This window comes from Lampetra planeri, chromosome 6, assembly GCF_965212315.1.
Source record: "Lampetra planeri chromosome 6, kcLamPlan1.2.h2, whole genome shotgun sequence".
Classification (NCBI taxonomy): domain Eukaryota; kingdom Metazoa; phylum Chordata; class Hyperoartia; order Petromyzontiformes; family Petromyzontidae; genus Lampetra; species Lampetra planeri.
Genome location: NC_136112.1, coordinates 13,638,054 through 13,652,054, shown reverse-complemented (window position 1 = coordinate 13,652,054; position 14,001 = coordinate 13,638,054). Strand labels below are relative to the sequence as shown.

At 42.7% G+C, this 14,001-nt stretch overlaps 1 protein-coding gene across 6 annotated transcripts in view; it reads left to right on the top strand.

Annotated features, from left to right (window-relative positions):
* The first annotated feature begins 415 nt into the window (after positions 1–415).
* Positions 416–14,001, top strand: part of LOC144719561 (RNA-binding protein 20-like) — a 33,329-nt gene continuing 19,743 nt past the window's right edge. For 2 of the 6 annotated variants that reach the window (XM_078595606.1, XM_078595605.1), the window contains exons 1-3: positions 416–559; positions 8,168–10,769; positions 13,049–13,110. In XM_078595606.1, coding sequence (XP_078451732.1) covers positions 8,535–10,769; positions 13,049–13,110 — 2,297 coding nt within the window. In that variant the 5' untranslated portion in view covers positions 416–559; positions 8,168–8,534. The remainder of the gene's footprint in view (positions 560–8,167; positions 10,770–13,048; positions 13,111–14,001) is intronic. The other 4 variants (XM_078595601.1, XM_078595607.1, XM_078595604.1 and 1 more) reach the window with 2 other exon arrangements.

The following is a 14,001-nucleotide window of genomic DNA, read 5'->3' as shown; positions in this document are numbered from 1 at the left end:
AAGCATGTTTTATTTTCAAAATGTAAATATGGTTTGGGGGGGGGCAGAGCTTTGTGACGTCATATTTGAGGGGGGGGGTCTGACTTTTTGTGACGCCGTGTGACAAGGGGGGTTAAAAAATCGGCCGAAATCACGTGACGTCGTTTATGGACGACCCCTTTAGAGGCTGTTTTTTTCTTCTTCCGGTACGAAATGTTACCGTACTGGTACGGTACGCATTTTTTTTCAAAGATACGTACCGTTCGCACGTGGGCGTGCGCCCGGCAGTCACGTGGTCCCACTGCGGTGACGTCACGCGTGCAATGCCCCGGCGATCGCCCCCACCGCAAGTTTAACCTGACCGCGCAATAACATTTATTTTTAGTTTACGGCAAAAATAAAAATTACTTATCCTCTATTAGCGTTTTAGTGTGGAAATAAAAGTAAGGTACGCTCTCTCCGTTAGTAAAACTAAAATAGTAAAAAAAACATGTTTTACGAATACTGTATCCGGAACTCAATGTGACCTCTGACCCATGTGAAGCGTGGGCCCAGTCGCGCTGGACTAGGCTGCGTGCGGGTAAGAAACCAAACTCGTCGCGAATTTTCATTCGTTTTGTTAACGCGCGCACACACACACACACGGGACCACCGAAGCAGCGGCAAATGTTACCGTCGTTGCGAGCGCACGCGACAAGGGGCAAGGGCAGAGGCAGAGGAGGAAGGGGGCTGACGAGGGGAGAACGCGCCACGGGCCTCGCGATTCTTGGGGTTCGACGTCGGAGCGGAGGAGGTTCGCTGTCGAACAGCGTTGATCGCCGCCGTTCTGTCGAGTGCCCGGGGAGGTTAGAAGTCTATATTCTTAGATTTTTTTTCGGTAAAGTCACGTAGGTAAAAATTTCAAAATAATAAAATAAAAATCACGACGTTTCGGAGGCAACACAAGCTTCCGTCTTCAGGTGGAACCGTCACAGCACGACTGCTGCATCAAGTAATTTTAATTTTTTACCCACGTGACTTTACCGAAAAAAACCTAAGAATATGAATCCTTGCAGTCACGAAAGCTTCAAATCTAGGGTTAGAAATCTCTCCATCACGAGAGAGGGAGAATAGAGAGAGAGCTTTCGAGAGAACCCCCTCTCTACACCCTCGTATTGCAGACCAATTCAGACCTTATTGGTCACGCCGTGCCCCCTTATAAATCTCAACGTTCGTCGTGCAAAGTCCCATCGTAAGGGAGAAACGCAAATGGATAGACACAAATTTGTTTTATTGTTGCTCGTATTGAAACGGCTGTGCGCCTTATGGACCTGAAAACTACATTTTCACGGTACAAAAATGGGTAAATCGTGTTAGAGGGTAGTACGTGGGTAGTACGTGGGTTCAAACTCTGACGCCTGCGGTATATGTGGAGTTCGTATGCGAACTCTCCTCGTGGTCTACCATGGCCCAGGTTTGCACGTTCGCCGCTTGTTGTAGAGGTTCACGGTTCGATTCCATCGGCCTCCCTGGTTAATAATGTGGGTGTATTAACCATTGTAATAATACTCGCTGACTGCTTCACAGTGGACGTTAAAGATTCCCCCGATGGTGGCGAGATGTTAACTACTTTGCCTGGTATACAGGAGTTCGTGGGTTTGATCATGACCTTGACGCATGTATATGTGGAGTTTGTATGCTTACTCTCCTCGTGGTCACTGAATGGATTTTTCTCCGGGTCCTCCTGGTTTTTTTCCACCACCACATTTAGAATCAACATCACGCGTTTTGAGTATTTGTGCTGCTATACGGTTTGCACGTGATAATCCATTTCGTAGGGATGTTATTGTGGCCAGGTCACTTCTGAAAAAGAGTTGTAGGGTATAGCTCAGTGGGCCTTACCTGGTAAACTAAAAACGTAATTGAGTATCATCTGGAGTTTAAAGATGGGGGATTTTGAGAGGGCGTAGAGCAGAGCGCTGCAGCAGTCAGGATATGATGAATGCGTGGATAAGGGTCTCGACAGTAGCTGGACTAAAAAAGTGGCCGAGTTCACGTAACATTAACTCACGTATTATATTCATTTTCTATATATATAACAGGACCCTGCGGGGTGGGATGGTAGGAATAATACTTAGTACCGGTACAGGGATATCGACCGGGTATAGAGGAGTTAAAGAAAAAATTACTGTATTCTAGTGTAACGTTAATTAAAAGTGTTTGTTTTGACAATAAACGCTGTGAGATTTAAAGACTCGTAGTCTTTCATTTCCAAACGATCACATCTGAGATTAATTGACCACGACCTTCTGCACTGGGCCTCGCGAAGCCTCCCGCACTAGGCCTCGTGAAGCCTGCCGCACTAGGCCTCGCGAAGCCTTTTCTGCAGTAGACTTAGCGAAGCCTTCTGCACTAGGCCTCGCGAAGCCTCTGCAGTAGGTCTCGCGAAGCCTTCCCTGCAGTAGGCCTCACGAAGCCTTCTCTGCAGTAGGCCTCGCGATGCCTTTTCTGCAGTAGGCCTCGCAAAGCCTGCCGCACTAGGCCTCGCGAAGCCTGCCGCACTAGGCCTCGCGCCGTGCTTTTCGTGCACAAATAAGGCGATTAAATGTATCTCGTCTCTGTGTTAATAAATGTATCTTGTCTCTGTGTTAAAAAAACGTGCTGCGTTTCAGTAAAGTAAATTTGAAGTGAAGTTTAAAGTTTCGCCGTGAGGCGCCGGAAGCGACGGCCATCTTGTTTAGTTCACAGATCGCAGGGGGAGCGGGCGGCCATCTTGACGGACGGACGGACGGACACATTAATCTATTGGTGGTCTGGTCCACTTCGTTCCTACCAGTAAAAGGGAAATCTGTGATTATGTGTGTCTGTTCGAAATGTTTAGCATACTTCCCGATATGCAACAAACGTGAAATTTGGCATGTGGGTAGCTTCCAGACTGTACACAATGCAAAAAGTATAAAAATGTACTTGTATTTGAGGGGCAGGGGGGAATAATGGATACATTTTGCACGCAAGTGAGTGGTGACGTCACATCTCTGTCATGTCACCCGCATGCGGCAGCGTCACGCAGTGTGCCTGCTGACGTCACCCCCCCCCCCCCCAAACCCTCGTAGGCCGTGTATCCCGCACATGCGCGGCTGGGGGGGGGAAATAATGTATATAATATACTAGGTTACAAACTTTTAATTTGCTATGTGGCTAGCTCCCATACTGTACACAATGTAAAACGTATAAAAATAGACTTTTGTATTTGGGGGGGGGGGGAATGACCATGAAGTGTGTGACGTCATACCCGCATACAGGACTGGCGAGAATCGATATCTGGTGAGCGTTTGTGGTATTGATTAAACGGGAATAGGCCGATTCTAAATAAATCTACATCCTTCGAATCCTTTGCACGATTTATAGATAGGAATCTTGGCCCGCGAGCGTAAGTTTTTTTTCCACCGCGCGTTGGATTTCATTTTTATTAATGAGGTAATGATCAAAGTTTTTTTTCATTTGTATATATTATGTTTTTAAGTTTTTAGTAGTTTATAAATATATTTTTCTCCTGGGCAACGCCGGGTACTTCCCGCTAGTAATATATACATGCTGTTTAGAAATCAAACAAAATCACTTTACATTTGTGTATGTACAATCGTAATAATAACATGTTCATAATGATAACTCATATAGCACTTAAATAGAAATCACGTTACTATAATGTTTGGTTATTTATAACGGTTTATGACTGTCCCTGTAGATTTGTATCCAATCATAGACCAGATATGTGTCCACAAAGGCACAGTGTCTTGAATAGTGCTTACCCTATTTGCCGTCCTTCCCAATTCTTCCTTCTTTAAATTTAACTTGATGACATATGAAGTCATGCAACTTGTTTAGGGGATATGGATAGGGCTCATGGTTAGAGGTTAAGTTTAAGACTTTCGGGGTTAGGGTGAGCTTTTTGGGGAATTTCTACTACGAGTTCAGGGCTGTGAATCGGAGATGAGCACCACCTCAATGCTCATTCGAGCATTGAGTTTTTCAGCATTTTCACTTGGGGGTTATAGTTTAGCGTTAGTGACTCGGTTTGAGACAATAGTGTCTAATGGGAGGAGAGAGGATTGAGATGAGGCAGTAGTTATTTGGGTAATCCGTAGCAGCGGGTGTACGAAGGGGTTTTCCAATGAGGTTTGCCGCACGGTGTAGGGCAAAGATGGTAAGGCCATCGGCACCATCACCAGAATAACTTTTTTTTTATTGGAGGAGAGCATGGTTAAGACTTCAAGGCCTGACATTGGTAGGAATTTAAATTTATTTTTAGTGGGGGGGGGTGGGGTAAAAGGTCAATTTGAGGGTCAAAACGGGTACAATCGGACCGGGGATTCTACCAAATAAATGGCCTGCAGATACAAAGTGTGCGTTAAACCCATTTCAGAATTGGAGTTTGATCAATTAGACAACTGCCACTTTGCAAGAGCCTTGGCTGTACCCCAGTCAGACATTTTACCTTCAAGGGTCTTCGTGACTTTCCCGAAAAGTTTGGAATCATCTTGTAAATCTAAGAGTGTCCTGGAAATACCGGTGTTCAGTCTGCCGAATTAGCTTGGTACAGCAGTTCCTTAATACTCTGTAATTGGTCCAGTTTGAGTGCAAATTAGTTTATTAGGGAGCTGTGTTTTTGATGCGGATAAGTTGGGAGATTTCCAGAGCCTGGTTTCCCTTAATTTTGAACTTTTTCAATGCAGTGTGTTTGTCACATATGGTGAGAATGGTCTTTCTAAAGCAAATCTATGTGGTGTCTCAGGTGGGGATTTCACAGACAATAGATACATTGGAATTGGCAATATCGTGGGCAAAAGCCTGATTATTGAAACACTTCAAGGAACGTTTGAAGATGATTGTATATGAGAATGTATGTCGCTTTACTTGTCTGGTACCAAATATGATAGAATGATTGCTAAGTTGATTTCCCAGGACAGCCACTTAAAAAAAAACTTTTCGGGAACATTTGACATAATGACATCGAGAATTGAATTGCGATCTGGATTTTTCATGTTGGGCCGCGTCAGTGAGCAGATGAGTTGGGAAAGATTGAATTCGTCATTGAGCGTTCAGGCTTCCATCGGGGAATTGTCTCGGTCAGTTCCAGTTTGAAGTCGGCAGTATTAATCAGTCCCCCTCAGGAAGGGCTGAGATGGAGCTCAAGAGGAGTTCTAGTGACTCAGAGCTATGTTTTTTTCCACAGTCGATATCAGCTCATGAGGATGAAATGTCATTTGTCGAGGAGGTTTATTTCCAGTAAGAAGGCTTCAAAATGGTTCTGGTCCATGGTGGATTGGAGTATTGGAGTAAGAAACATGCGATGTCACTTCAGACCTAGGTCAGGATGCCACCGCCTTTTAAAGTCGTAAGGAGTTGAAGTTATCTATACCAAGTGTGTCAATGTGTGTGTTTTTTACGTGAGAGACAAGTTTCAGCAACAATGTCTGGGCAGAGTTTGTCAAATTAAATTTTGAGATTGTCTAGCTTTTTTTAGAAATTTGGAATATTCATTTGAAGGATTCCCAGACCAGAATGCCTAGCAAATTTAGAAGCATTCAATTAAAGAGAGAAAGGAAGAAGCGGTAAAAGATCTGGGATGCATTCTATTCCATCTAGAGGGAAGAAAAGCAAGACAAGTAGTCTGCTGAAAGATTTTTCGCGAGATTAACTGGTAGGGCTAATTAGGGAGGTTTTTTTGCAGCACAGGAGAGAAGAGAGGATAAGTTGGGAAAGAAACTAAGGAGTTGTGAGAAAGGGAGAGAGAAGAACGGAGAGGAGAGGAGGTGGAGAGCACTGTGCTGCGTAGATTTTTTTACACTCCACCGACCCGGCATAGCCAACCACACAATGCTGTCACGTGTCCAGGTGTTTTAATGTCAATTATTATTGTGTCACCTCACTGGGAAATTGAAGAGCAATTCTAATAACAAAATTTATCAACAGACACGACAACTTTTGTTTGGAAATTTGCTCATTATCATGAGGGATAAATACCAGGGCCTGAAAATATGAATCTTGGAATTGAGATAAACTGAGTCAGTTGATAAAACTTCCATAATTATGCGCCACGACATTAGAGGGAACAGCCAATCATATTTCAAGTAAGTTTTAGCAATAATTTATTTTTGTATGTTGAACTTCTTTCGCACCATACATAGCCAACCATGCTAATTGGAAGTACAATTAGATTATTACATTGTCCAAATATAATGGACTAGCATTACTACCCGGCTTCGCCCAGGACTTTGATTCACCACGCCCGGCCGCCTTTGTCTCCCAGTGGCGATGTTCACACCACACCAGTTATTCGTTTGAGGCTGAGTCGACCTAGGGGAGGCCCAGGATCGGTTTAAAGAATCGTCACCGGTGGTGGCCTTGAGCAGGAATCAAAGTCGGGTCGCCGGGTTCGTAGCGCAGCGCGCTAACCACTACACTACCGCTCCCCCCACACACACACGCGCGCGCGTCCATAGGTACACATACACGCGCTTGCTGCAGACACACAACTTTCAGGGTGCGTACGGCAGGAAACGGCTAAAATAAAAACCAATGCTGCGCGAAGAACGCCTTAGACCTGCAACACATTTGTATTTCACTTTACCCGCGGAGGGTTGGGGGGGGTGCGTGACATCAGCAGGCACACTCCATTACGCTTCCGCATACGGGTCACATGACAGATGTGACGTCACAGCTCACTTGCCGTGCAAAATATATGCATTATTGCGACCCCCCCCAAAAAATACAATAGAAATGCAAGTCTATTTTTATAATTTTTGCATGGTGTACAGTCTGGAAAGTACCCACATGGCAAATTTAAAGTTTGTTGCATGTCGGGAAGTATGCTAAACATTTAAAACAGACACACATTCACAAATTTCCCTTTTATATAGATAGATAGACTAGCGGGAAGTACCCAGCGTTGCCCGAGGGAAAAATATATTTTAAAAACTTAAAAACATAACATATACAAATTTAAAGATGCATTTGTTCATTACCTCATTAATTTTAAATAAAATAAAACCCAACGCGCGGTGAAAAATAAACTAACGCTCACGCGCCAAGATTCGATTTTCTAAATTGCGCAAAGGAATCGAAGATTGTAGATTTCTTTAGAATTGGCCTATTCCCGTTTTAATCAATACCATAAACGTTCACTAGATATCGATTCTCGCTATTCATGTATGCGGGTTGATGCCACACACTTAATGGTCATTTCCCTCCCCAAAATACAAAAGTATATTTTTAGACTTTTTTCATTGTGTACAGTCTGGAAGCTACCCAAATTCCAAATTTCAAGTTTGTTGCATATCGGGAAGTATGCTAAATATTTCGAACAGACACACATTCACAAATGTCCCTTTTATATATAAGATAGATGCATCATAATAGTCACTCACAAATCTATGCGTTTAGATATGTTATGGTACCATTTACTACTATTTTGAGCCAAGAATGTCTGTGTGTCCCGCGCGTGACGTCACCTCACGTCGACCAGCCCCCCTCATTAATAATCATCAACAGATTACGTCCTCCACAGGGACCTTACCCCTCATTAATAATCATGAGCGGGTGACGTCCTCCAAATGGACACTTCCCCCTCCATTAATAATAATTAGTGGGTGATGTCACTCCACATGGGGGGGGCGAGGCACCTCTGCCCCCCTCCTCAGCGTCAACTTACAACCCTCACTACAAAGGCAGAAGAACCCTCACGTCACGCGATCTCCGTAACGCTATTGAGACATAGAAGTAAAAAGGACGTCATGATGAACAAGGGATTATCACCTTTAAATGAAATAAGTCTGTGTCACTGCGGCCTTACAAATTGCACACGCATTGATGCAATGAATATCACGTTGCGGTCAGCTTTTTGTTTGCAAGTTTCAGATTTACTGCAATACACCCGTCCTTGGATGGGCAAAAGGCTAGTAGTTCATAATTTCCAAATCTAAAATTCTTTCACAATTTCAGCATTGCTTTTCTGTTTAAAGGTTATTAGTTTCCTTTGCAGAAAAAAACACAAATTTACAGTGTCACAGATATTTGAGCCATATATTTATAATGCTCGTACCTACATTACTTGAAATGGCTGATCTGGTGTTTCATGACTGGCATTCAGTGCACGTGTACAAGTTGATACTGCTGTTCTGTGGGTCATGTATGTTATGTTTTCTTCCAGTGGCAGGTGTTAAGGAGTTGACCTGATCTTGGAGTCGTGACGTCATCGCAGTGGGTCGGAGATGCTTTCTCACTATCTTCTGAAAACATTTTCTAAGAAGATCCTAATCTGACAATTGTTCTGCAGTCATTTAGCAAGGATAAGTTTAACTCATGTTACATATACACTGAATCCTTTCACGTCGATTCTTCATACCGCCACAAGTAAATCCACAGAAAATGTTTTGGCATTTAATGAATATTTATACCTGAAATGAGTAATAGAGAATAATATAATTTTTCATTATCCATTTGGTTATATTTTTCAACCTCAATAAATTGGACATTCAATTGAAACATTCGATTTGTAGTTTAATTAATGTGACAAGATGACTGATAAAGGTTACCCTGTTAAAGACTGGGATTTACCAATGCCTAGCGAAAGTACAGATGATCAATGTGTGTTTGAAGTGCTACAAACATTTGGACTTTCACAGGAAGACTTGCACAGTCTTAGCCAGTACTCAGCAGAAGAGCTCACTGTAGAAAACCTTCCAGGCATCCTTCAAACCTACATGAAGAAAAAGTTAGTGCAGACACAGATATCAAGTACGGATCAGTCGACTCATTCAACGCCACCTGCCTCTCTCCCAACATCAGTGCAAGGGCAACAAATAAGAAAGTATCCTTCACCTTCGCCACAGTCTATCTTGCACTCAAGATCTGGACATACGCTGAAAGGAAGATTGGATCCGTCAGCTTCATCGCAACCCGTCTCTCGTTCAGAACCCCAACGTGTGCAAAAAGAATGGGGTCATCGTTCACATTTATCACCGTCTGTCAATTATGAGAAACCTCCATGTGAGAACAATCGGAGCCCTCGCCGGTCTTCTTCACTGGCAGCTGTTTCCCGCTTCACAGCTTTACAGGTGCAAAAAGCACGGGAGCCATATCGTTCACGGTCACCTTCGCCGCTGCCTGTCATACGCTCGACGTTTGAACATATAAATACGTCAGGAACTGGTCAGCCGTCTTCAAAGCCATCCGCATTTGTCGCCCACAGTGACATGGGCGCCAGTAGCCTCGCACACAAGGTGGATAACTCTTTTGAGGATGCTCGAGTTGTGGATTATGATCATGGCTTTTCATCTAAAGAGAGAGTGAAAGAGAAACGGTTCACATTTTCCGATGCCACAAAGGCGAAATTGGACCAGTTTGGACAGACTTATGAAAGAAAGTCACCGGTGGAGAAACCCAAAAGGAGTAATTATACCCAAGATGTAGCTGCACCTTTGCAGCATCATGCAGAGAAAATACGTGTGATACAATCTAGGCATCGGGAGGCTCAGAAGGACATTGTAGAATCCCAACCGTCTCGGCATCAAACAGAGGATTCTAGTTCATGTTCCGGGACTAAAATAATACAACCACAATCAGAAAGTACTGAGAAATTAAAAAAAACACAGCGAGGGCAAGGGGTCGATTTAAACCAGCGCATTGATGTTCTTCGATTATTTCTACTTGATCAACAGAAACTACAACATTCTAAAAACATTCAAAACAAAGGACAACAAATTGAAGGCCCCTCAGTTGAAAATTTAGAGCAGAAGCAAATACAGAACCTTGCAATCGAATTGAATCCGCTGCCGCAAGAACAGATGCCTTCAGTTAACATTACCCATCAATCAATGCAGGGCTCTCATGGCTTCCAGCAACATGTACCAATATGTGCACCTCCAGTATTTGAAAGTATACCACCACAGCCAGTATTTGAAAGTTTTCCACCACCACAGCCAGTATTTCAAAGTTTTCCACCACCACAGTTTTTTGGGAATATAGCACCACCACAAACAAACATAATATCAGGATATGTCGGACTTTCTCAACCAAACCCACCGATTCATGGTCATCTGGGTGGTGGTAATGTCTACCCACCATTCCTAGGATATGCTGGACCTTCACCACCAATCCCACCTGTGATTGTGGATCCAAGCATTCGAAATATAGCACCATCTCCATTCCCAGTATATGGTAAACCTCCACAAGTAAATCTACCAATGCCTGCGACTTTGGGATTCAACAACGTACCTCCTTATTTTCATGGAAATCCAAGCCCTTCACCAAGTTGGCCACCGATGTTTCCTCCTCCCCAAACAATCAACAATGTTTATCCAACTTTCCCAGGAACTGCAGGACCTCCACAGACAAACCCAACGATGCCTCCGCTGCCGACAGGATATCCACCGCGAATGTATTCCATTACACAAACACCAGGCACAAAGGTCTATCGACAATGGATGATGAAAGGACCCAATAAATCCTCCAACAATATCAGAATTCTGACAAATGTGTCACATGGGTTAAACCCTTATCAGCATAAATCCTCTTCCACCTCCGAGACTGTACAAGCCAAATTAGAAACTCCAAGTGTTTGTGAAGCAAAGAAAACAGAGCTCAGCGCTGATCCCCGTGGCAATGAAGTAGACAACAAAACATCGGATGATATGTCATTCAGACAAAGAGGTTATCCCTTGCTTGAAGAGATGCAAAATTATATTGGGGATTATCGACACAATAAAACTTTGAAATGCTTCTTATGCAGTTGCAGTTTTGACAACCAAACGGTGAGTGTATATCTCATGATACTCTGAAGATGATATTTAAAACCATAATATAGATGAGCAGTGTCTCCTTCATATATCTGTGTCTTCACACCTATTGCGTTATGCAATACTGTATATACCTTAACATCAAACTATTACCTATATCTTTTTAAAGGGAGAGTTCCTCGTCTATTACATTTGGCAGGTCAGCAGCATTGATTCAAGCAAGCCTGACTGCTGATCTGACAATGCTGCTGAAATTGTCCACTCCCACAAGGCCCTGAGGCCTGTTGAGTTGTGTTAAACAAGCCTTTTATATTTTCTATATGTGGAGAGACATTTTACGAGAGTGAATCTTGTCTGCTAATATATCAATTATGCTAATTCTGTATTTGTATATTATAATTGAAGCCAGATTGTCGTATGTAAAGAACGGCTTCATGGGGATCCCTTAAATACATCATGTGTAGACTTTGTTTTAAATGTAAAGTGCAGTGAAGTTGTTTTTATGTAAAAATGTATTATCCTCAGCCTTCATGATATCTGTAAACATAGCTATGTTTTTTTGTCATAGTGGCATTTTTCGATGTTCTAAATAACTTGGCTACAATTGGAAATATTTACTGAAATTACGAATGAACAATCTGCCAATGTCTAGCGATATTTTGGGGGCGTAAAATAACATTGTGATGTGATGCATAGGTGCTTTTGCTTTGAACATGCACCAGACTGTTCCTTTACAGTATCTCCATGAAGATAATAATAGGTGTTCAACTAATTCATGTCGATACAAAGCTTTCGTTTAGACTCTCAGTTCAGATTTGAGTGGAACTACTTTTAACATTGCCCTCGCCTTAAATATCCACTTTAACCCACCTCGTGTTTTTACTATGTCTTTAGTACGCTCACAAATGTGCGAGTTTATCTAGTATGTAGATAGGGGCCTACTATTAAAATATAGTGAGGACCAAATATAATGTATGGACAACAGTGCTACACATAATAAATATACTGTAGTACACGATGATAGCTGTGCGTTCTATTATCCATATTTATCCCAAAATATAACTACTTTTATTCGTGGAATGGGCGTGGAATAAAAGAGGTCGAATTGTACGTGCCATATATTTATCATCATTGCCTTCAACATCATCGCCAACAGCAGGATCATCAACATCATCCATTGTATAGCCACCGGGCTGTCGCTGTCCTTGGGGACCTGCGATGTCACAATAATCTTATTCACATTAACAGATCTCGGCTCTCCATCTCCACTGTAGGCGACTTTGACGAGTTCTCGTTATCGCCGTGTGTAGCGCGAATGACCTCCGCCAATGCTCGGACCAAGGCCTTGCACAGATCACGATTGTACTTGGCGAGATACCACCATCATCTTCAAGGGGTGGCGAGATATTAACTGCTTTGCCTGATATACAGAAGGTCGTGGGTTCAATCCCGACCCTGACACTTGTATATTTGGAGTTTACGTGTCTCCCCGTGATAACCCGTGGATTTTTCTTCGGGTCCTCCGGTTTTTCCCTCCACATTTAGAAACATGAGTTGAGAGTATTTGGCTGCTATACATTTACACACAATAAGCCACTTTGTCATTTGTAGCCAGGTCGCTTCTGAAACAGCTATATTGCTCAGTGGGCCTTGCCTGGTAAAATAAAAGTGGTTTGTTTTATCAACACCATCGTAAATCCCATCACTCTTCAGCGGGAGAACTCGGAGATGTTATTCCACGGATAAATGTGGATATTAGGAATGATTCAGCTCGCCGACGTGACTTATCCACGGAATGGGCACGAATAACAGGTGCCTGCAGCGGCACTATCTAGCTGTGGAAACTGGCCAGAAATTACTGCGAGACTCCTATCAATGGAATGGCCGTGGATAACAGGAGGGGTATCTGTACCATGGATGACAGGAGTTTCTGCTAATATATTCTAATAGATTGTAGTCACGTGGTAGTCGCGTGGATGATACTGTTTCAACTGCGTTCGTACATGTCCTTGCTAAGTTTTGTGGCACAATGCTACACATTGGAAAGACTTTCTCTAAAAGCTGACGTGCATGATTCTAGGACGTAAGCATTTATAGGCAGATATTTTATCATGAAGTTGGCGCTTATTTCCATTGTATGGAGTTGACAATAGTAATTTTGTTTCTCGTGAGTTTCAGTCCTTTGCCAGTTAATAGGCTTTGTTTTCCACATGCAGACCTATTTGTTTTTCTAAATGCTTATTAAATTGGTGATTTTGATTTACGTTTGCGTGTTCATGATTTTCTTTGCCCAGGAACTGGACGACCACCTGAGGAATCCCTTACATAAGATGAACATTCAAATTTTCAGTATCCAGTGAGTGCTTTGGAATGTTGTCATCATTCATTGTGAATATCAGTACTAAATATTTCCTTAATTTTTTATATGTTTTGCTGGTCATTGCAGCTGTGCGTGGTCCTGAGTGAGGCGAATGCCACGTGTTAATTTAATGTTCGTAACTGGAATAACAATTTTGCTGTAATTTATGTATGCCTAATGGAAATCTCTTGGCAAGGGTGATGTGTAGGATTGACTTTCTCAGCCATTGATTTGTATGAAATTTATGTGCAATTGTGTATAACTTTGTTGGCATGAAAGCTGCGTATTGTACTTCATAATTTGGGTGTGGCATTCCCCCCCCCACTCCTCTGACATTTACTATTATATTTACCCAAGAATGTCAGTGTGTAATGCGCATGACGTCACTCCACATCGATCAGCCCCCACATTAATAATCATGAACAGGTTACATCCTCCAAATGGACACCCCCGCTCCATTAATAATAATTAGCGGGTGCCGTCACTCCAAATGGAGGGGCGAGGCGCCTCCTCCCCCCTGCTTAGCGGCAACTTATAACCCTCACTACAAAGGCAGAACCCTCACGTCACGCGATCTCCATCACGCTATTGAGACAAAAAAGTAAAAAGGACGTCATGATGAACAAGGGATTATCACCTTCAAATGAAATAAGTTTGTCACCGCGGCCTTACAAATTGCACATTAATGGATGCAGTTAATTATCTTGGTTCTTTCGGTAAAGTCACGTAGATAGAAAATAAAATTAAAAAATAACTTGCTTTTTAAAATAAAAGCAAAAAACCACGACCTTTCGATCGCAACACAAGCGGTCTTCATTAGGCCGAGAGAAAAGAGGAGGAAAGCCTCCAAATGCAACAAGTTGCTTTAAGTACATTTTTTTGTTTTCT